The 25,050-nt window shown below is 36.2% G+C and overlaps 1 protein-coding gene across 44 annotated transcripts in view; it reads left to right on the top strand.

Annotated features, from left to right (window-relative positions):
- The window catches only part of RIMS2 (regulating synaptic membrane exocytosis 2), a 462,822-nt gene that overhangs the window by 132,818 nt on the left and 304,954 nt on the right, over nt 1-25,050 (top strand). Inside the window, exon 1 of one of the 44 annotated variants that reach the window (XM_083822314.1) lies at nt 8,048-10,124. The exons of 38 other annotated variants lie outside the window; for them this stretch is intronic. In XM_083822314.1, coding sequence (XP_083678440.1) covers nt 10,003-10,124 — 122 coding nt within the window. In that variant the 5' untranslated portion in view covers nt 8,048-10,002. Of the gene's footprint in view, nt 1-8,047; nt 10,125-25,050 lie in introns of those variants that run through there. 5 more of the 44 variants (XM_083822311.1, XM_083822313.1, XM_083822315.1 and 2 more) reach the window with 5 other exon arrangements.

Raw genomic sequence — 25,050 nt, 5'->3', positions numbered from 1 at the left:
TCTCTGTTCTAGGCCAGCACCTCTTGCCTACTGAGACACATCTCATTGGTGAACCATCCAGAACTGCAAATGAGGCATAAAGCAGGATTCATGTACTGTAATGAGGTGCAAAGAAATAGCAATTGATTGTGAGTCAGGTGAAGGTTAAATTGGTTGAAATACACTACTCGAAACCATGCATTCTGCAAGGTGCAGCATCTACTGCATATATTGCCTGCCGTATGCATGCGTTTTACATTTATTCTTCTGCTTATTCAACCGGAGTATCACGGCCTACTGTTTCCTGCCAGGTAAGGCAGCTACTCCTTTAGTTAAGGAAATGAAGTCTCAGTTAGACCTTTTCTAACTCTGATTACCTGATTCTTCCATCTTCATAATACTCGTTTAATACTTTTAAAATTTAAAAATACTTGCCCAGAGAAGCTGTGGATGTCCCTTCCCTGGAAGTGTTCAAGGCCAGGCTGGATGGGGCTTTGGGCAACCTGGTCTGGTGGGAGGTGTCCCTGCCCACGGCAGGGGGTTGGAACTGGATTGTCTTTAAGGTCCCTTCCAACTCAAACTGTTATGTGATTTTATGATTTTCTATTTTATACCATGAATTTGAATGAGCACAAATGCTAAAAGCTTAACATGTATATCTATTTCAGTAAGCTGTCAGACACTGAATAAAGCGGGGAACTGATTATAGGTTCATTCTATGCACCAGAATTTACAGGCATTTTCTGTGGAGAAAAGCAGATGTATTTCTCCTATAGGAAGCCTTCCAGTCCTGCAGACAGGAAATAAAATTGGCAGTATGTATGAATTATTTTGGTACAATCATTAAGGTTGAAAAAGTTGTTTCTACATTTATTAGACAAATAGGTAGGTTTCTTTTTTTATTTGCCAAACGCAATTTCTGCCCCAGCAGAAAGATAGTTAGAGTTAATTATTCCCTGAGTCAGAGCAATGAATTAAATAACATGCATCCCTACATTTCAGGGCATATTTATATATATATATATATTTTAATATGGGAGATCTATGATCAATATGATTTTTAATGGAAAACTGGCAGATCTATGAAAAGCATGGATTATATACTGGGGCAGTGAGCTGGGTAGGAAAAAAGGAGAGTACGTGCACACCTGCATTTCTTTTCTGACATGGTGTCAGAACACAGCCAAGGCAGGAATTGATCAGATTCAGCAATAGAAATGCAGCCATAGAAATGCGGTAGGTTATATTCATACCTCCTAAATAAGGTACTTAGACAAGTGTAAGAGCACTTTATTAAACCTATTTTTGGGGCACTCAAACAATTTTTAGTAACACGAAATTTTGTATCAATTAATTATTTAGGAAGAAAAAGATGGCTGGGCTTCTAAACTAGGCACCTTAGGAGTCTGTATTTAAGTGGAGTAAATCAGAGTGTTTAAGTGTCTGAGTGAATAAAATGAGGCCCTGGGGCTTTGTTGTGGACCTGAGGTTGGCAACAACATACTTAAACCTTAGTTTTCAGGATTGTTTCTATGAACATGTCACATAGTTTATAATATTAAGATACTGAAATACAAAGTAATATTGAAATTGCATCTTGTGACTTAAAAATATGAAATAGTATAGTGTTGAGTTTGAGGTTGCTGTTGGAAAGCAGGGGTAAAATCTATTTTACTTAGAATCAATCTGATTATATGAAAATTTGAAAATAATATGAAAATTTCAAATATTAGCACAGCATGATTCAAATGCTCATTCAAACCCATCCTGAAACTCAAATACTTCTTTTTTTGATATTATCGAATTAAAAAATGTACACTGTATGTTACAATCTGAATATATTTGCAATTGTATATTCTATTTATACTTTATATATACACGTAACTTTGGTGACTAATATGTGTAATATTAGTTCGTATTCACCCAGGGACTGTTCATGGTGAATTTGCTAGAATTCTGAGCATGGGATAAATTACTGTAGTAAGAAAAAGAAGAAAGAACTAATAATTTAATTTTTAAAAATGCCTTATGTCATAAACATCTACAACTTTTATTATTATGATTGATAGCTGTCATTCGTGAGTTCTACACTCCTTTGAGAAAGCTTTTTGATTGAACTCACTGGATTTCCAATAGAACTTTTTGAATTTATGCTGTTCAAGGTGTGAGGAAAACTGCTGATTGCAAACTCTTTCCCTCTGCCTTATGTTTCCAATTGGCTTGAAAAGGTAAAATACTCGAGAGCTTTCACTCTGGCATGAGGATTTTACCATTCACAAGTTGCATGTTTTGCTCTTTCTCAAGTGTAAATTGGAAATAGCTTTACTTGACATTGTGGAGTTACAGCAATAGGCCTAGATAAGAGGAGAATGAGGCCTTTTATGCTGCTTTTTTCTCTATTTCGGGATGTGCTCCAGCAATAGAAGCATTTTCTCACCATGCAAGTTGCATATATTGTGTAATCTTCAGAAGGGAGAGAAGGACAGAGATATGAGAAAAAATTAAAAATAAACATGTCATGGAATTATTTTCAACTATCCTTTGTCCTGTCACATTTAAATAATATTTCCCATATTGTCTTTCAACTAATGTTAAAGAGAATTCCCTGGAGAGGTTTTTGAAACTATAATCTATATTGAAGAAATTAACCAACAAATGAAAGTTGTGTTAAAAATAACTTCAAAATAATTATAATGGAAAGCGTGCCTTAATCTGAGTCTGTTGATTCATTTCAAGAAGTAGACCTGTTGTGGTAGAGTCCATCATCACGAATAAGGAAATGATTTTAATGATCATTTTCATATTTCCCTTGTCCAGTTTGTTTGTTTATTTCACTCGTCTTGAAATGCGCAATTTGTGTGGTTAGTGCCAGTTCTGGATGTGTCCACACTGGGCCTAACAGCAGGATTTCCCAACTGAACATATGGCACATTTCCTAATATCTGCATAAGGAGCAAAATCAGGCTTATCATTGTGTTATCCGAGTTTCCAGAAATGTAGATTGTTTAACACTGAAACTATTTGTAACGAACAAGTCATTTAAACATTCAGGTTTCACAAGTCTTCATTTTTTCCTTTCATAGATTTTAAGTAAGCCCCAGTTGGTTAAAATAAGGTAAAATCTCAGCTTCCAGTTTGCAAAATGTATTCTTTCCAAAACTGTAATAAATTTGTAGCTAAAGTCTCATGTTTATCTCGCCATCTTTTGGAAGGTTTTAAAGCCATACTGGTTGGTGGATCATGACTAATTGTGTCTTTTACTAAGACCACGGTGAGAAGTAGGGAGGTGAAACAGAACTTCAACATGTACAACAGGGGCAGTTGGCACTTTTCTGCTTAGGAAGTGCAAGGCTGATACAGACTTTCCTGTCAAGACTTGGCCATTTGGGCTGATATGGCCTACACCCACTGACTTTATTGGGAATCTAGGTGCTCTGGCCAGCAGCAGGTCCCTTTTGGAACTGGCTGGAGCTGGCTCTGATCTGACATGGGGCAGCCTCTGGGCTCTGCTCACAGAGGCCACCCCTGCAGCCCCCTTGCTACCAAAACCTTGCCACGTAAACCCAACATGACGGAGTGCAGGGTGCTCCCACCGGCACTTCAGTGCTCCCAGCCCCACAGACCCGCTTGAGGCAGAGTGGCGAAGGCCCTGTGGGCCTCGATCCAGATGTTACTGGTGATTTCACTGCCGTTAGGCCACTAAGCTACACAGGGAATGGTAGCTCAAAAGACTTGGGAACAGCAAAGTTCTAGCACTGTCAACACAGAAAGTAAGAGAAGGGATTTGTGTTCACACATCTTACCTGGAGCAGCCACATTTTTCTTATTTGTGGCCTGAAATCAGATCAGTTAAACTTCAATTTCTGATGTATTTAATAAAGTACTTACACAGTTTGTGGTGATTAGCTCTTTTGTAACGTTCATTTTAAGGATAAATTGTTATTTCGTTATTTAGTATTACTGCTGGTGGAACAGGAAACAAACTATGGTGAGTCCTGTGTGCATAGAGTACATGTGGCAGCAAGACCAATGGAAACCGAGAAATGAAGGGGTTAAATATAACAGAGATAGGTGGTTCCACAAGCACCAGAATCCAGATGGCTTATAAAGGTATCCCACATATTTCCTTTGTGATATAGTAGAGGATAACAATAAAGCACCATTTCCTATCTCATGACTCTTCTGTCGAATTTACCATGGCAATTACGTAGGTATTCACTGGCCAAGATCTACTGCCAAAGTGAGTGGGTATTGGCTCAGTACTACCTGCTTTTACTCCATGAACACTGACTTGTCTTTCTCCTCCTCTGATGATAATGATTTTCACTCAGCTTGTTGGAATTTAACTATTTTAATATTTATGCCCCTTTTTCCGATTTGGCTGAAGTTAACCAGTGTCTTCAGTCATGGCAATGGATAGTAATGTGGACAGAAAAAGCAGACAAACTACCAAGATTTCAAAGTCTCATATCCTTAGGTTTAAAACTTGTAACTTAAACTAAAAGGAGAGTATAGATTGCTATTAAAAGGAGAAATGGGAGGAAGATGAAGAACTGTTTTTGGAAAGAAGGTCATGTAAAAGAATTACATGAATATTGATAGAATGCCTTGGAAATTAAAGTAAGGAAATAGGGAAATGCAGAAGATACTGAGATAAAAATGGAGACAAAAAAAACCCACAACCTTTGATGGTTGGATATTCAGGAGAACATAAATTTCTTTACATTACTGTACTTTGTTAGTGGATATTTTCTGTGGCAAGGTTTGATCACTTAGTTGGAATTTCAGTATCTCCCATCTTAGATCTTTGACCCGACTAAAAGAGAATAAAATCAGTATCACTTTTCCATTCTCAATGAATGTTTAACTCAGTGAATTAAATAGTTCTTTCAATATTTAATTGTTTTATGGGAAAGAGAACTGCCTGAGTGATGATAAATTCCCATTGGATTAACCGAGAGGGTGTTCATATGGACTTCTGGGGAATATTTGAGGAAGGCAGAAGAGAAACTTGGGACTTAGTTTTCCATGTTCCCAGGCACCATTCTAACCACCAGACTTCCTGTAATAAAAAGAAAGGTGCATTGTGACTGACTGCTCAGATGGCAGCTCAAGGAGTGGATTCATTATTGCGATTCTTGAGGAGAGACTGATGCTTCCCTGCAGCCCGGATTTAGGTACTTCTGTATTTTGGGACTGGGGCTTTATTTGCTTTCCCCTCTTTGGTATTTCCGATCTTAGATATTCAGAATACTGGCTTCTATGACTTCTGTGCTCATGTGTTTAAGCTTACGGTTGTAGGTTTTGCCATAGTACTTGAAAAACTTCTCATGTGAAGCTGAACCTTTGCACATTGATGTGATGAAATACAAATGAATGTGTGCTTTATCCAGAAGAAAGTCTGGTTACATTTCATTTGCAGTAGCTAAGGCAAATGTTCATCTTATTACTGAATTAAATTTAAGTTAATTCTTTAAAATCATGACCCATCTTCGAGCATCAGTTTGCTAATTTGACCCCAAATGAGTAGTTTTATGAACAGTTATAATATAAAACTAGCCAATATGGAAGGCCACTCTTGTTATCTTACCTGTATGAAAAGTATTTGTTCAGGTGTTTTTTCCAGTCATAATGAGAATACTTAAAACAATCCAAAATTTTTTACCTTAAGTATTTAGATAACTGTTTGTTAAGCGCAGATAGGAGAGTAAAGTAATAGATGTGTTACAGGGGTTTATGTACTATTACTTACACAGTTTTATTACTGTCTATATGAAAAAAATAGAGGTTTGACTTTCTGTAAATGAAAAAACCTACTCCAGCTCCCAAACTCCAAATGGCTGATCTCCACTATTTTATTCCATCAAATTACTTTCATGCAATATCCAGTAAATAAGAATGGAATTTAATCCAAGTTGTATTTAGTACTATCTTTTATTGCAGAATAATCTTAAATTACTTACGAGGTCTAGTTTTAATGAGGTCAAATGTCTTCACCTTGCTTAAGCTACAACTTTCTATGAAAAGATGTTCTGTGTGGCTATAATAAAGAAGTGATGCCTATAGTGTTTGAGATAACATATTTGTACATATTGTCAACTTGCTTTGTATAATAGATTTACCTTATGAGCTTTCTGAATTCTGGGGTCAAGAGGAAGTTTAATCTTATATTTGGAATATAAATGTATTATATAAGTTGAAAAATATCCATACACACTTCAGACCCTTCTGAAAGAACTTTTCTTACAAACTATTATAAACTGAGGGTGTGTATTAAGATTCATCTTGGCTAGAGAAACAGGTATCTGTATGGATCTCAGTGGGGGCCTGGCTTACTGGATACAACGATCCTTTCCAAGGCTTGCCTTTTTGTTTTGGAATGGGCCATTTCAGCCATGTCAAAATAGTCACTTAGAATGTCTGGTACTTGTTATTCCTATTCCGTGTAATATCTTTAAAGCATTTCATCTTCCTGGCTATGAAATCCTTTGTAAAAGTTGTATAGAAATGAATTTTATTACTATTTAACAATGATTAGCAAGGAATGTGTAGCTGTATGTGCAAGTATAAACACAAAATATTATAATAATCAAAATTAGAGTTACTTAAGTCAGCCCCTCAAATGTTAGGAAATGGCAGAATCGCAAATGCTTAGGTTTAGTTTACCTCATACATATTGAGATACGGAATAAGGGCTGTTTGAAAAAGGAAGCTTTTGTATGTAGGACCTCTTCTTCTTCCAATATATATATTGGAAGGTGACAAGTGAAAAGGAGGCCTCAAGTATAAGGAAGTTAAATATCAAATTGGGTAAAAATAATCGGTGCCTTTTCCAGAACTCTTACGTGAGGCTTTTAACATGGGAAAGCTGAGGATATTCTTTCTTAAACTGAGACCCAATCACTCTGCCCTTCACCACAGGAAACTTTTCTAATACAAAAAATGCTGAAACATTTAAAAATCACTAGCAGGCTTGCAATAAGTCAACTAGTACCTGTACTGTTTTGTTCTCCAACAGTATTAGTGTGCAGGAAATAAATTGTACTTGTGGTTCCGCAGACTTCTTTTGATTGTCAGCTCTATTCTGGTTCTGCAAGGATGTGTGCTTGCTTCAGTGGGCACAGCCCACTCTGCTCATTCTCCTTTATTCTGTCCCCTCCGACCTGCTCTTGTTATGCCTCTTGCTTCCTTCATTCTTTTCAGCCCAAACAATTACGTTTTGGTAAAGGTGTAAGTAAGGAAGGAGAAGGTTTAGTAAGAAGCCTACCTTACAGAGTGATTATAATAATACAGGCCACCTAGTAAATCTGGGAAGGAATTGTCTCTTTGCCAAAGGGATCTCTGTGAGAGCAAAAGAAAGAAATTCTGTTTATTTTTCTGTCCCATATTTATTCTTTGAAATAAAAATGAGTACTTTTCCAGTCAACAGTAACTTAAATCTTAATTAAAAATTACAGATGTCCAAAAAATGTGTGTTTGCTCAAAAACCTCACATCATTGTAAATGAGTTTTCTTCTAATTGCATCTATGGAGTATACGCCTTTAAAAAGTATCTTTTTACTTCTGTCTTTTTCTCATTAAACAATACACTTACATGGGTATTTGCAGAGTGCTATTGATTCCTCACTCCAGAAGAAAATGAAAAAGTGAGAAATTTTAAACATGTATCCTATTTCTCAGTAAGTTTAGAACAATTGTGCAAAAGAAGAATGTATCTCATAACTTCCATATCTGAAAAATCACTGAAATACTTAAATACCTGAAAGCGAAGACGTAGGTGAAAGTCTAATATTCAGACCTTGTTTGCAACTACAAGAACAGTTTGGCTTTGATAACCATCCATAAGTCGCACACCAAAATGTTGATCTAATTGAAATATATGATAAGATATTGGTCTTGTAGCTACTCCATGGTCACCATCATCTCCATACAGTTATATGAGTGCATATGAGGCTAATAATTACTTGAATAACTGGATTCATTTGTAACAACATGATTCTGTTTCTTGCAGCAGTATTTTCCATATACTGTCTTTCAGATGGAATTAAGTGAAGGCAAAATCTCCTGTATTACAAACATGAATTGCCAAGTAATGTGGACAAGGTTACCTAGTGTAAAGTTTTTATTTTGTTATAGCAAGATAGCCATACATACTCATTAGTTCCTACTCCAGGAACTCAGCAGTTCCCAGCTTTGCCATACATGTAGCCTAGTATTTTTTACCACAAAATGTAATATACTTCTTAAATACAAATGTTTCCAGAATGCACAGTATGCTATAGGAATAAATGTAGTAGATAGTAAAATTAAGTAGATTTTAAAAAATTAAAAAGTAAGTAGATATTAAAAATTATTTTGTGTAATACTTTGTAGGTTTCCATGTGAAAACAGGAATATTTGGGAATAGCTTCATTAGTTGATATTTTCTCTGTTCCTCTTTTGACAAGTTTAACTTCGGTGTGGGTTGGAAGTCTTCAAGATCCCTTTTAGAGAGGACTGTAGTTGAATTTGTTCCCGTTTCTTTTTTTCCTTAAAAATTTCAGTTGTAGCTGCCATCCTTCTGGCCAAAGAAGCATGGATGGGAACTCCATTCAGAGCACATCAAAACAACACTTTAATTAGCTGGAAGGTTGCTTATTCCCCATATCTTCTGGGATTAAAATCGCTTTCAGTGGAAGAGCTTTAATAATGGCCCTCATTTTATGTTGGTTTATTTAGAGATTTTGTAATTAGTGCTAAGATGTTAAAAGCTGCGCATAGTAAATAAGATATTCTAAGGCAAATCTTTTTAATTGTTGTTTTTCAATTTGATGATAGAATATATTCTGTAATGTTATGTAACGCTATCCTCTAATCTGGCACAAGTATTGAAAGAAAAAAGGAAAACATGCTTTGAGCCAGGGGTACTTGTTTTCTCTACATTCAGTAGCATTCACCGTGCATATTCTGCTGCAGAATTTTGCTGTGGTCCTCTGCTAAAAGTCTGCTTCTGCTTCTTGCTCTTTGACTTCCTATCCTGTACGTGCACCGGCTCCTAAGACAGTGGGTTTGCCTGGAAGTAGGCAGGTACGGAGCACCCAAAGATGCCACTGATTTTGCTCAGTTCTAGCATGGTTGATTCTGTGCAATGAACTTTTAAAAGGTGCTAAGGGCTTCTAGTTTTTGAAATGTTTTATATATATATATAATGCAACAATTCCTTTGGGTGATTTTTCAGGTTTTCAATGATAAATCGTTGCCTCGATGCTGCATGTGCAGTACCTAACAGAGCAGTTGCGTATAAGATGCATACTGTTTGCTTCAGCCATGCATTGGTCCTACATTTAAATGTTTGCAATGAAAAACCTGTTATCTCATGTGAGGTACAGTATAGCCTTCCCGATGAGACAAAAGGTCTGTCGTTACAGTCTCAGCTACATGTTGTTTATTATGTGAAAATGTTTTTCGAGTGGTCTGTCTGTCCTGTAGAGCTGCCTTTACATTAAAAAAAAAAAATCGACTTACATACACGGCCACTGGTGTTAGTCATTTTTACAGGGGAGGGAAGGAGGAGGGGAAGATGCAGAAATCCTCCTCCTCTTAGACAGTAGTAACAGTGTGAGGATGCCTTGTCCTCATTTTTATTACTTCTGAGATTTTACTGCTGGCAGCCAGATGTGCTGAAACTCCTGACGACAGCATCTATTCACTGCGTGTTTTTAATAGGCTTAGAGAAATATGAGTAGAGTACATGAAAGCAGCTCAGCTTCACACTTCGGCTGGGAATGCCCAAAAAGCTTACTGCTGTTTAGAATTCTTGCTACAGTCAGGAGAAAGCCGCACGGGTACTAAATCTTCTACGACTGAATTAGAAGAATAATGACTGTACAATTAACTATCAGCCCCTGCTCATTTAGGCACAGTTTTTACAGAGACCAGGAGAAATATGGAACTTGATTGGCATGTTTGCATTTGATGGTGTGTGCAAAATAGATGACTTTTAAGACAGGTGGTGAAGAAAAATAGAAGGGAAGGAAAGAGAAAATGCAATTTGAGACACTGCGCCAGGTCTGCAATTCTGTTTTATCTCATTTTCATGGGGTTTTCTCATCCCCTCCAAATATTTTACAAAATGATCTTTTTGGACAGACGCTGAACAATACTAGGTAAGTAGAAATGAAACATGTTTCCCTTACCATTTCTGTGCTTGTGCTGATAGCAATCTATTTGCATGTTTTTCAGTGCGATACCTTTCTAATTGCACTCTTAAATATTAACATTTTTGTGGTAGCAATGACTCTCTCCTGCTGGTGCGTTTATGTTTTATGTAAGGATTTGAATGAGCAGTCAGTCTGCAGAAATAAAACCAGCACAGATAGAATAAAATATTTAAGATGGATATGTATCTTCCAAATACATTAGCTGCCATTAGAAGCCAGCATTATTAGCTATAATCCTTAAAGCATATTAAATAATCATAAACAAATTTGCCTGGGAAAACGATTCCTGTGTGGATGTGGCAGTGAAAGGATTAAATGCTCAGAGATGTGCCTGTTTAACCACATATAATTTGTTGGAAGATGTAAATTAGGAGCCCTGCATACCATTTGCAACACAGGCAGACAGCAGTTCCTTATTTTTAGAAGACTTTGATTCTGTGTGCGATGCTTTTCACTAATGGCTTTAACTAGCCAAATCACAGCTGGTCAGGGGATGCTTTGCAGTAGGTCGGTCAGCTCTGTAGGCTATCCTTTTATGTATAGCTATTGTTTTGTGGAAATTAGAGACGATGGGGAGAAGTTGTTGTTTATTTGTGGGAGATGGTTATTAAATTGGCTGCTGAGTTTTATTTCTGAGAGGAAACTGAATTAATAGCAACTCATTTTTGTTGCATTCAGTAAAGATAATACTGTAATACCGATGTTTAGAACTTTTCCATACTGCTTTTAAATATTAACAGAAAAAAAAAATGATTAAGAAATTTATCTAAAAGCCTGTGAGTGCAGATCGGGGAGAAGAGGAATCCTGTAGTTTTTTGCAAAGATAGTGCACTGATGGAAACATTCTGGAAAAAGCGTGGAAGTAATATTGCAGAGACTGTATCCAGCATTTTAATCTTCTTCTCTGTATCTGTGGGAGAAATCCCTTTTAAATGGGATATCCATGCTTCAATACAATGATATTTGTATTTAATACTTCAGAAAACTCTGATTTCCCAGAGCATTGTTCTAAGGATTCTCTCTCTTACTCCTGGTGTTTATTTTATAAATATTTTACTATTTATGTAATGTTAGTGCTTTCAAGTTCTCATATCGTGGCTGCGAATTTCTATTTAGGCATGCAGAATTGGGGAGGCAGCTTTAGTAATCACAGTCAGTTTAGTGAATTAAGATTCTTTTAGATATAAATGAAATCTGGAGTCAGTGGGATTTTCCTTACCTCCCTTTACTCTGCTGTGAGATCTTTGAAGCTCAACAAAATGGAGCAATAATTCATGTATTATCAACTGTGATTGTAAAACAGTGCATATTTCCAAGTGCATAGTTTCAGGCCTGCAGCAACCAACAAAGCCCTTAGCAACTGTTCCAGTCATCTACAAACCGATTCCTGGTTCCCTGTATCTGTTTTTGCAGATCAAAGTGCCTGCTTTTTGCAGATCAAGGCGCACGCTTCTTAATTTTGTACAGATACATCTGCGTACTGCTTTTAGGTGTGTATTTTGTTGTAAGTCTCATGCAAAAGCTGCAAATGATAGCAGTTTCCAATCAAAAGACAGCAGAGAAATATTTGTTTGCATTTATCGTGCCTGAGATTTAGAATTACATTTATTCTAGAAGACCGGCAAAGAAGAAAGGATTACTGGAAACCCAGCTTCCCACCCAGTACGGGCTGTCAGGTTTAGGATGAGAATATTTCTACATTTATAAGAAGCTGTTTAATGTTTTTCTGGGTACCAGTGCAAAACATTGTGCAATTTTTTAACAATATGCAGCAGTAACCATGGTAGACAAGTCGTGCTTTCTGTGTTATTTAAACTTTTTTATTAGTTGAAAGTTATTTAAACTTACGGGGTAAAGAGATTCTTTCTAAATTCAGAATAAGTAGTTTAAATTTGGTCATGATAAAAGGGCTTTGAAGAAGTCACATATTGAGTAGTCACTAAGTCTTGCCTAAATTTATTTTGGAGGGTACTCCTTTTTACTGTCTTACTCATTAAAAATTATATTTAATTTTTCCAATTATATCAATGTAGTATATATTTTAGGTGGTTTTTTCACTGAGATTTGCATTAAGGTAACATACTTTCTAAAACCTGATTGTTTGTGCATTAAGGGTTCATGTTTCAGAACTGTAGCAAGGAAAACAAAAATACCTACAGCATGTGAAAGATTGTGCTTTACCAAGGTATAATGTGGTCTGTCTCTTCGAGCTTTGAAGTTAAATATTTATTCAGACTATAAAGAGATGCCTTTTGTGCTTTTTCAGTTTTCTTTTCAGTCTCTTTTTATATCTAAAAAGTAAAAGTCAGAGTCCAGAAAGATAACAGCTGACATTAAGCACAAAATGATTAATTGCTGGTATACAAACCAATAATGTGGAGAAAACAGGCTTACAGATACTAATAGCATAGCAGGTAATAAAATACTAACAAAAGTCATAGGGAAATAGGTAGTCTGCATATAACTGTAACTGAAAATACATTCCTATTAATTTTCACATGATCTGTAAGAGTTCTCCTGAAGTTGAGATATGCTGTGATTTTGTTTTTGGAAAGCCAGTTATCCTGGCCTTGGCATTCTGGTATTACACCAAACATTAGCAGCAATATATATTAAACTGCTTTTTCGTTATTTTACATAGAAACCTTCCATGAGTTGGCTTTTCATTGCACGTTCTTTGTGTTACAGTAGCTGGTGTGAGAGGACCCAAATGACACAGAACTCCTCATGAGTTAGATTGATTTTACCATCAAAATGGCTTTAGTTAGCCTCTGCTAACAGCTTCAGCCGGAGGAATATTGCAGTTCGGTTTTCAGTAAGATGCCGTTGTGGGTGTAAAAGGGCGAGCTTTACGGGGTCTTCCTCCGGGTCCTGCACGTCTCCTGTCCCACATTACCAGCTCTGGCCAGCTGAAGCAGTACGTGCTAAGAGTTTACTTCAAAATCGTTTCACCTACCTTGTGAGTGCAGTGCTATTTCCCCTGCAATAGGTTGCTTTCTGTTGGAAAATTATTAGAATTACCTAATGTTAGGCAATCAGTAGAATTGTTTGGCATTCTTGGCGTTTGGCAGACAAAAAGCTTGGGAAGTAAAGTCTTCATGGGTCTGGGAAAGGAAAGGGTGGGGAAAGAAATCGGGAGAGCTTTCTCTTGATTCTGAAAGCATACCAAGTGCTTACATTACATCCAAATTGCACAGCAGCATCTAAAGGAGCTCCAGATTTTTGAACTGTATTTTTTTTCTGATGATGTTAACTGTCATTCACATGAGTAAAGACAATGAGATAAAGTTTCTGAATGTCTTTAAAAGCCTTTAATTATCAGATATATTGGATATTCTGATTGTCATTCTTCATTTAGAGTTCAGGGTACAAATACTGTGCTGTCAGATGCTTTATTTGTAGCAGCACGCTTTGAGAAGTCACAGTTGCTTTGGGCAATATTCAGATTAACACATCACTGCATTATGGCAAGTATCTTTTGTGACTAAAATTGATACAAATGGCACGGAAGAGTATCAGTGCAGTTTTACCATTGCAGTATATATTAGCAGGGTTTTTCTGAGAATGGAAAGCAGTGGATTTACCTAAACCTAGTTTGTCCCACAACATGTTAATATTTATTTTGTTAGAGCTATGTGAAGGTGAATTTGTTGTATAGGTTGGCCACACAGGGGCATAAGATAACTTATATTCTGCCCCAAGTACCAGTACCAAGGTTGTTCTTACCACGAATTCTATGTACAGCAGAGGCTCGGGAATGGTCCATGTTTTGAAATTAGACACACCTAGTTTAAAAAAAGTAAACTATATTTTATTTCATTAAGTTTCAACCCATTATTTTTAGAGATTCTTAAGCATTTACACTTTTTGAACTCCTTGGTAAGCATTTTTTACATAAGTATGCTGATTTTCAAAAGGTTACTAAAATAACTAATATATTACCACATTTATGAAACCAGATATTTACACAGAAAATATCATTCTAACAGAAAAATATTATTTATTTTCATTATTTAATTTTCTGTTTTCTTTCCTGAAGATACCTATGAGCTATTTACTAATGCTCCATTTTATAGTTAAGCCATCACATGATGTCAAGAATTACTGACACAGACATTTGTTATTCATCGTGGTGCAATTAATGATTACTTTGACATTGAAGGAAAAAGATCATTTTCTATTCCCTGTTGGGAAATGATATTGTGGAGATATTTCTGCAGAACAGATTTTTTAATTTTCCTAACTCTGTATAGGTTCAACAAAGCATGGGGTTTGCAATAATTTTAAGGGTATGTTGCATTTACGCGTATTTCTAGTCCAAGAGTCAAGGATAAAAACACAGAGCTGACATTAGAACTGAGTCTATTGTCCATATTCTGACATATGGTAGTGAGTAATAACTGCAACTGCCTCCCTCCCATTCAGAACGGAGCTTGCCCATAACTACTTTTAATAATGTTGTTTGTTGGGATTTTCACTTCCCTACTAGATTCATATAAACCCATCTTAAACCATTTCCTGAATTTTTCAGCTGATGTGCTTCATCAATTGAGAAGCCGTGCAATGCTAGAAAAAAAAAATCCAGAACATTTATTTGTATTCCTCCTCTTGATATTTTTTTCCTTGGCTAGTCAAAGGCATAGCAAAGCTATTTTCCCCCCAGTTCCTAACAGTGTGTTACATCAGACACGATCAGGATTCCAAAACTAAGCTAACGCCAGCCCTACATCTCTGCATTACTTCAGAGAGGTTAGCCATGTCATATGATCATCTATCTTTTTTCACCTAAAATTGGAGTCGTGAACCATATTGAGGTGAACGCCTATGCATATATATAAACTTCTATAAACAAGAGGGGAAGACTGGCTGGGACAACAGGTTATATAAAAGACAAAGAGGTTGCATACAAGACAAAGACGTATATAAGGCAAAGATTGTATATAAGACAAAGACAACAGGTTGTATATAAAACGCAGAGAGAAACTCTTAAAACTTTCTTTCCTGGTATCTCATGAAAAGCAGCTGTCAGAATAAGGAGAACATTTTTAATTCCTCTTCTTCCTGTAACTCGTTTAAAAATTCCAAGCATTTGGATTACAAAAAAACCCACTACCACAACAATAGCAGGGGTGAGGGAGCTCAGTGACAACATTTGGACTTTTCTGCACCTTTGCCATGCGCCCTTCTCACAGAGCACTCCATGTCCTCTTTGAGCTCTGAACAAGTATATTGAACGCCATCCATCCTTTGGCCCTTAATTTGCTACTTTGGGAGAAAGTGGGGCAAGCAGCACAAGTGTATTAGTTTCCTCCTTCTCATCTTTCTGTTTCCCATGCAAGAAGAAACTGAACATGCCCTGAAGCTATTTCTTTTTGGGAAGAAGTTCTGTATTGCATCCTGTCTTGGCAGCTGTTTTTTTTTTTTTTTTTTGGCTTGTTTTTTAAATCCCTTTTTCTGGGGAAAAAACCCATCAGAGAGAGAAAAGTAAGAGAGATTTCCTTAGAGAACCATCTCCCTTCCTATCTCTTCCAGCTCTGGAGAGAGCTACCTTCTGTTACTTCCACCTCAGTTGCTGCAGATTTGATAAACTGACATATGCTTCCTCTGTGGATCTCACAGAGCCGGGGATATTTGCAGCCGTAACAGGTTTCTCTCTGTTCTCTTTGTGCATCAGCTACTGTTACATGAGGATGCTAATAATATCCTACCTGGCACGTGGTTGCAACTTCCCACCAGGAAGAAAAAAAGTGGAGGGGTCAAATGTGGACAATTGACCACAATCCAGTTAGTATGTTAAATTTTCAAATTTAAATCACCCTAAATTTGGAACCAATTAAACATGCCTTAAGACTTTATATATATATATATATATATATATATATATATATATTTAACCGGGATGAGAGCAGTAGAAATCTAAGCTATATTTGAGTTAACGAGTACAACATTTTTGATCAGAACATATGAGAAGAATCCCTTTCCATTCTTGAATAACTCAGATAATTCCTGTAATTCCCAACAGCATCCTTATGAGATGTGGGTATTATCTTCTTTTTCCAGAAGAAGAAAAGGTAGATGCCGTGATATTAAAAAATGACTGGTGATTTTGTCTGCATGACTTGAAACATTTTAAAGAGATCTGTTTAAAGAGCCCAGTAGTTTATTAAAAGTGCGTGTTCCAACAGACATCTAGAAATCAAAATTTCTAGCCATGGACCTTTATGGGACACTAGATACCTTTGGTGGTGGATTGAGCTGTGGTGACTGCCACTAACTAGCCCCAGCTAGCCCTTTCACCCTTCTTTGGGTGCTGTCACTCCTGTAAAAGTGCCCTGGGTGGTTTGTGAGTCTGTTCCACAGCGCCTCGGGTTCCTTGGGCGTTCTGGTATGAGGCGAAGGCAGTGTGCCAGACCATACGCTGTAGCTGCTCAGATGCATTTTCATAAACATTTCCATTTTCCCACCTGTATGGTCAAAAACCCCTGGTAAGAGTCTAAACCAGGCCTCCATTGCTCAGTACCAAGTACGTCAGAAGAATGCTCATTGAGGCCCTCAGCTGTTATTTTCACTCCTTTCTTTATTGTTTTAGCTCTTTTCCTTCAAGGCCGGCCAGCGAGTTAAATCACCTGCACATTCATGGCCCAACAGGCCTACTAATGGCTACGTTCATTTACCATGTCGGGAATAGTACTTATAGCAATGAATTGTGGAAACATGGTGCTTCAAAAAGCAAACTTCTCCTTATTACAACTAAGATATATCTTTGTATTCCTCAGTAGAGGCCCTGTGCCAGCTGTTCTGTGGCCTCTGCCGACTCCTGGCAGCGGCGAGGAGGAGGTAGGCCGCTTCTCTGGTGTGGGCCCTCCTGCTGATCCGCTTCTTGAAGTGTTTTTTTCTGGTTTTGATCTTGGCACGGTGTGGTTCTGGGTAGGAAGAGAATTAGAAGGGTGACCAATCTTATTTAAACCTCTTGAATACGGTCTCAGCTGAGAGATGAACAGAGTAACACAACGGAAGTGGAAACTTTGGATGTGTGGTCTGGATAAACGAGGATGGAAGAGAGCAGTCTTGCAGCTCTTCCTGCCTTGCCATTGAGACAGGGCTAGCCTTCCAGCTGCTATGGACAGAGCACCCCTTTAGATCCCCCAGGAGTACACACTTGCAGTGAAAAGGTAGAACGAATGTTTATTTAGAGAAAATACCAGGTTTCGAAACAGTTCCAAAAAGATTGGTAGCTGGGCTTCAGGTGGTTCATAATGTTCTGATAAAAGGGATAATAAAAAAATAATATCGGTCCTTCATAAACTGTGAAATCTGAGGTGAGTATGGGAGTTAGCAGTATCATTTTAGCCCTACCCTTAGGTAGGAGGCTTGAAGCAGAAGTTGGAAATATTTCAAGCCCTTGGCTTCACTTCAGCATGTGCTTTGCAACAGGGAAGCAAAACCCTTTTCCCTTAACCCTGACAAAAAATAACTGTGAGAATGAGAAATGACATAAAAATCTTGCATATTGGAGAATTTGTTCCCAAATTTGTCTAAGTATGGCATGGATTACAGATTTAGTTGTTGAAATATAAACTTTTATTGGTTTTAGAACAAGAATTGGGTTGGATTTATCTTACTGAAGTCAGAGTGAATTTGCATACTGTCTTTATTTATAAGGCTGAAATAGATCTCGATTAATAGACCCTATCCTGCTTGCAACTTTTGACTTATCTGTCTGATGAAGATACACTTCCAAGTCCTATCTTCTGGTATTCAAGATAATTTTTTATCATGAAACTTAATACTTTTAAGAACTTAGCTTTTAGTTCATTCCTTTTAGATTGTAACAGCCATTAATGTTATAATCTGAACAATAATCTTTACTTGTTAAAAGGTGCACAAGACTAAGCTGACAGGCAAGGAAATGCAATTATGTTAACTGCTTCATAATATTTATCTTTCTAAATCTGTAAAGTAATAAATGAAGTTGCTAAGAAATACTCTAAACCAAAGAAATTTAGTACGTGGTTTAGCTATTATGCATCAAAGAGAGGGCCTTTTAGCGTGCGTTATGTAGGTGTATTTGTAAGTGAAAAATACTTCGTTATTAAATAAATGATAAATGAGAAAATTTGATACAAATTTGATCTTTTTTTCTCCATGTAATGCATTCAAAATACTATTTTTGAAGCGTCTTAAGAACATGATGATTCTAGCATTACTAAAAGATGGGACCCCAGAATTTCGAGATGAAATACACTCCAATTATTGATTTCTTATCTCAGTCCTGCAAAATTTAGTTGCAAGTATAGATATGCAAACATAATAAAAAAATCTAAAATAGCTTCAAAAAAACTGGCCGAAACCACAAGCATAAAATCTCCTCTCCCAACCTACCCTCTCTTCTTCTATATACCAATATTTCTTTTTGCATTCCTTGATTTTCCTGGTATTATTTTTTATGTTGTTGCTCCTGCGTCTTCAGATTGCACTCATAGCAAGTGCATTTTGTGTGGATGTTGGGAACCCAGGGGCAGGCAGCGTTCCGTTCACTTGACAGCTTCCATTTTTCACTGCTGTTGGTGGCATTGTTCTGCTGTAAAATTACATGAAAATGTGTTTTTTAAAGAAGACCCAATTTTTACAGCTCTTCTGTATCACAGCGACTCTACCACTGTGCCTGACCATTATTCAAATAACCTATAATAAATGCCTCTAATGCCCTATTTTCAAGAACTTTTCCAATAGAACCTACTTCATCTAACTGTTACAGTTTTGCAAGTTTTGGAAAAGTGTCAGGGAGGACAGAAAAGATTTTAAAATGCAACAAGAATTATGGTTTTAAAACCACAGCAATTCAAATAATTTACATGCAGAAAAGCTTGTGATTAGTGTAGATCGTTAATGATAAAGCATGCTCATTCATAGTACAAAGCACAATCATGGGGTATAAGGAGTACCTGTAATGGTATTTCAAATCTCTTATTTTAGACTACAGCATGAGAAGAAGGTGTCAGCATCATTCGGTCAAAGAACTGGGGGGTGCAGGGATCTGAATTCTGCACCTGCCACTGTTAACATTTCCTTTGCAGTGCCAAGAAAATAATATGAACTTCTCTGCTGGAGTTTTCTGGTATATATTTCCTATTCAATATGCCATGGGCAGATTGAAGTTTAATTTATAATTCTTCGCAAAGCATGATGCTGGGTGTGCATGTATACACAGATGAGAGATCAAAGGAAAATTTCATTCTGTTTTCTAGAAATTTAGGTTCACCTTTAGATTTCAGGCCATAGCTTGAATATCTTAGAGATGCACAAGGATTTTGTGGCATACCCTTTACTTGCACTGAGGATGCCCTCAGTCATACCAGCTGCAAATTGCACCGTATTACTAACTGCATTATTTCTTTAGATAGTCAGCTACACAGCTGCTGTGTCTTCACCACGGTAATTTTTCATCTTGGGATGGGTCTTTCAGAGTGTTTTCAATTAATTTAAGAATTGAACATAATTTCTCAGTTCTGGAAGCATACATTTATATGCATATAAATAAATAAACATACATATAAACGTATACATTTACATGCATATAAATAAATTAAATACATACAATTCAGCAAGCATGTATTTATATACATATAAAGCAAATGTATTTGTATATGCAGGGAAATAAGTGTGATGATGTTGGGCAGTGTGTTTGATAATACTTGCTAAGTGTAATGGAGAGTCTAGAAAGCTGGGTAACTGTACAAGCTACTCAGAGGTTTTGTTTCTGTTGCACTAGTGTACAGAAATACCTTCTCCTCCTGTGAATCACAGAAAAATTCACTGATTTACAGTGGCTATTGCTGATGGTAAACTGGGGAAGAACCCGTGGATCTGGATTTTTGTGTGTTTTATTGCAGTAACATAGAACTAATGCAGTGGGGTCTGTTCTGGATTCTGGTCCGTTGGTGTAACCCATTACGAATATGTCTGTATTTTAGAGTTCACAGATAAATATAGAAATAAATGCAGCTGAGAAATGTGAACATTTCCTACTAACCTTTAATTGGGAAACCTTTTGAATAATCATTAGTGTTTAAATGCTGTTTCAATAATTACTTTTCTACTGAAGCTATGCAGGGTACATTAATCAGAATTTCATTTTGGTTACATATGAGTGATATCTAAACTGTTCTTGTGTCATACATAGAAAATCTGCTGCATATATTCACCTTTGATTGGAGAAAGTGGATGTTAAAACGACATTTTGGGTCAGATTGGGAATGAATTTTGGATCTACCGTTGCTTCAGCTGAAGACAAGCTAAGTAAAAAGAAGAAAAAATGTTTTTCTTAAGTAGGTCTTTGGCAATATATCAGCTTTACTTAATTCTGGGAGTTTCATTATAACAATTTCAAATTTGGAGCGATGTGTTAGTGCATGATACATTTTTTCTCCAGAAAATAATGTTAGTTCATTGTAATTGCCAAGAAAATGTGTGGAAAAAGTACACTGAACTCTGAGGAGTGTGACAGTGTGGCGATAAGATAGGAAACAGTTTATCATATAGACCTACTCATTGCAGTGTGTTATTTCTGTCCCTTGCCTATCTGTATTTTTTCCTTCCCTGTTTCAGTTCTCTCCCCTAACAAGAAAATGCTGCAAAAATAATAGAATACCCTTTCAATCATGCGTCAGGCATTCCACATGTAATGCAAAGTTTAAACTATGGCAATAGAGTAGTTGTTAATTTATTGTTATCTCCATGTATCTAAATAACACGTTTCAGAAACTTTCATTTTTTTCCCTACATAATACTCTATGGGGGGATAAACTTTGTTCTATTTCAAAACAAAAGCACTTCATTAAACATTCAGTATCTTTCCCTATCCATATCAACACCTAAAACAAATGATTTATCTTTGCTTTAGTTTTTCAAATGGTTTTGCACTAGCAAAATTGGTGACTTTTTTTTTTCCCCCCAGAATAGAACACATTAAGTTATATAATTAAAACCAAGAAAAGGTAATGTTTTCAGGCCTATATATTAATTTTGGATTTCTGAATTCAGCTTTGTTTTTCTTGGTGTGCTAGATTAGTCTATGTACTGAGCAGATCTAGAAAGAAAATTTTATTTTCTATTATTTTGACAGGTTTTGAGCTTAATCACGTGACGCACTATATTTTTAGTGTGTGTTTCATCAAGACTGAACTGAATACCCTGAAAAAAATATAAGAAAGCACTATAATGATTAATGTTAATGTACTTCATACTGATTGCAGATTGACTAATGCCAGCATGAAACTGATGCATTCCTAGTAGGGTCCTTTGGATATAGACCACAGGCTTCACCTGTACTCAAAACATGTTGGGAAGTCCAATTTAGAAACATTACTGAATTGGAAGAAGAGGTTTATGAGAGCAGTTGTGAGGAAGGATACTGTCAATATCGCAGCAGCAGTATGTATTAACTCTGCAGTGAAAGCGTGCCCTCCATTTCGCCTGATTATATTTTCTGTCTATGATATACTCTGTGCTGATTAGCTGCACTTTCTGCTGCAGGGCTGCTGCATTCTATTTGCGGTATATAATCATGTATAATAAATAAGATGGTTTGAATACTTAACCAGGAACGATACTACATTTATAAAGGTATTCGTGTATTATTGTGGATTATTCCTGGTTCCACAGTTAATGCTAAATTCTATTTTTTTTCCTTTGAAGCAGAAAATTTAACTTTGTTTCTTTTATAAAGGAAAAGAAAAATTTCAGGTATTTTAGATGTTCTCTCAGTAAAGCTTACAACTGTCTTGAAGCGATCTTTTAGCTTTTGAGTTCTAGTCCAGTAAAATAGTATTTTAAATATTTACATAGCAAGTCTCATTTTTTTTGAGATCTGTACAAACAGTACAATGAATAAGGCACTAGTACAGCTTTTTTCACTTTCTTTGTCGCTCTGTAATCTGCTAACTACAAGACTAAAACGTGCTAGCTAAAAGATTACTTTCCATGAATCGTCGTATTGATCTTGATTAGTCAACAAAGATTGTTTTTACACTGCTGGCTTAATTCCTTCAAGTGATATATACAGAATTAATTCATTTGTTAAAGAGGATTACAATATCTACTTCTGTCTTTTCCCTCAGTAAATCTAATATAATAAAATAGCTTTGTACTTTGCCACGAAAAGTTGTTACAGTATTCCTCCCAAACATCCTTGCCTTTCTTCTCTAAACCATCTTTTTTATTAGGTGATGATAATTTGGGGTTCTAGTGGGAAAGAAGCTTCTCATTTGAACTCCTAGTTAGGAACGCAAGTTCATTGTTCATCACTCAGGAACTGAGATGAAGATAATATAGACTCCTAGAAATAAGCAATGAGCTTTAGATAAACATCTTCTGTGGAATGCAAATTTAATGTTTTCCACATAAAGTCCATAGGTGTCTGTTGAGGCTAACCATGACTTGCAGGTTGCAGCCTACTAAAAAACTATTAAATGCCATCTTAGGTTTTGAGTAGTTTATAACTTTGTGGATTTGGATGGAACATGCTGTCCTATAAGACTCTGAGACACTGGAATCACTGAGCATATTTCTGGAAATATGTTTCTAGCAAATCTACATTTCAGAAAAGCAATAAAAGATGAAAAAACAAACAAACAAACAAACAAAAACAACAACAACAAAAAAACACACCACCACAAAAGAAATAGAATAGTGAAGAGAAATGGAAATATGCCCAGGTTGGTTTAATTATTGTTGAAAGAAGACAGCTTAGCAGCATATGTATGTATTAATTACTTAAACAGCAAAGATGAAAGAGATTCATTTAGGAGATTTAAAAAAAATCCTGAAGTATGATGAAATCAATATAAGGTTTAGACTAAATGTCCATTCAAATTTCTTAATCTACCCCATTGTAGAATGAATCACCTAGCAAATGGCATTGCATAAGCCTTAAAAACAAAGCAAACGCAAACAAACAAACAGGAAACCATCAGAAATTAGATTAAGAAATCTCTAGAAAATGTACTGTGGGGAAAGATCCTTCATTGTCATGGAAACAAACCAGATCATCTAATAAGTGCTTTCCATCTCCAGCTATATTCTACTTCTGCCATATATTTTCAGGTGATGTTAGACAAGAAAGGCATTTTTATTTATTTTGACTGTCCGACAATACAGCACTGACAGCTGAGATGCCAGTACTATCTCTGGAAGTTTATTTTTCATTAGGATTAAGTAGGAATTATTGTTTATAATACATGAATGCCTAATTAAAACACATGGGATAAAAAACCTTATTAACAGACCAAATATTACTGCTACTATCTCTGTTTCTTGCAGCATGCCAGCATCACTTCTGTCGTATTCTGCTGATTCTTCTTTCAGTCAAATGCAAGGCAAATCAAGGAACTGAAGCTATAATTAATTAATTTTATTTATTCTTTATCTAAATGGTCTCTTTGACAAGAAAGACCTTGTTTTAAGAAAAATGTTTGGACTGTGTTTGTACATTACCTTCTAGACAAGTTTTAAAAGACTAAATGATTTGTTTGGAAGATTCCCTAAAGAACATCACAGATAAAATGTACATTTTTTTCCTGTGAGGTTAAAAATTACTTTGACCTATCACCAAGCTAATGGCCTTTTTCCAAAGAGGTTAATGTCATTTGGTCAAATGAGAAGCTTGTAGCTGAAACACAATCAGAAGTTGTGTTCCCTTAAATTCTAATTCTATATTTAATCTTTCTTTATAAGACTTAATTCAGAAGTCAAGAATGTAGATGGGGAAATAGCAGAAAATCCCAGGGACAAAATGTATAGGCAGTGAAGGCATTTTTAATGCTTGCTGCATTCATCTGCAGTTTCTCAGTTTTCATTAGAAAAGCTTTACCCTTTGCATTGCTAAAATAGTCTTCAGTTATATAAACCTTTGAGTCAGTGTATTTACGAATGTGAAATTGAGCTTGTATTAAAAGTTGAGTATCTGGCAGGAATATTTCAAAAAGTAACACTGGGCTTAGGAGGCTGCTAGTAGGCATCGAGAAGATTTTATAAAGGCTGTGGAAGGAAATGAGAGTGTGCCCAGGTCTGTCTCATCTGAGTTCAGATTCTGATCAAAGTCCCCTAGGTTTCCTGCGAAATCAGTGGAGAGACAGAGATATTTTACGGCAGAATCTAGCCGACATGTTTTAGCCAGCTACGTTATTGTAAGTCTATTGCTGACCAGGAAATGTGAAATAATCATACCTTCATCTTTCTGGGGCGCTAGCGTGTACAGAGAGATGGGAATGCAAAGGCTGTTGCTGCTATTCTCTGAAAAGTTCTTTGCTGCCTAGATCCCACCTAATGCCCCAGCTCACATTGCATGCCTAACATTTTACATGCTGAAGGTAATTAACCAGTTAATGATGACTATAATGAAATTTAGAGTATTCTGAGTAAAGGTATGTGGGAAAAAATACTAGTTAACTCTTATAAATCCGACTGTTAGATGCAACCAGGTTTTGAATAAGTTGTCTAAAGGAGGTTGTTGTATCCTTGTCACAATGAGTTTGGTGGTTATTTTGGCAGTGAAATGTGTGGAAATATTTAACGATGATATAACTTCTAAAGAAAACAGAAGTTGCTACAGAATATATATTTGGTTATAGAATTATTTTTGTATTTATCGTTTAGGCAAAGGCTGTTCCTTCCACCTAGCTTGGAAGAAGATTCATATATATGAAAGAAATCATTCAAATAGTGTGATAGAGAAATGCTATCCCTTTTCTTCTCTTAGGAGTTGAGATTTAGTGTCTGCATTAAAAAAAAAAAAAAGTTCTTTCATCTACCTACTATGGTTGTTGGTAGGAGGAACAGCGTTTCTCAGAATAAACACATTTTTTTCTTACAA

This window comes from Anser anser, assembly GCF_964211835.1.
Source record: "Anser anser genome assembly, chromosome: 2".
Classification (NCBI taxonomy): domain Eukaryota; kingdom Metazoa; phylum Chordata; class Aves; order Anseriformes; family Anatidae; genus Anser; species Anser anser.
This window is presented reverse-complemented; position numbering and strand designations above follow the sequence as displayed.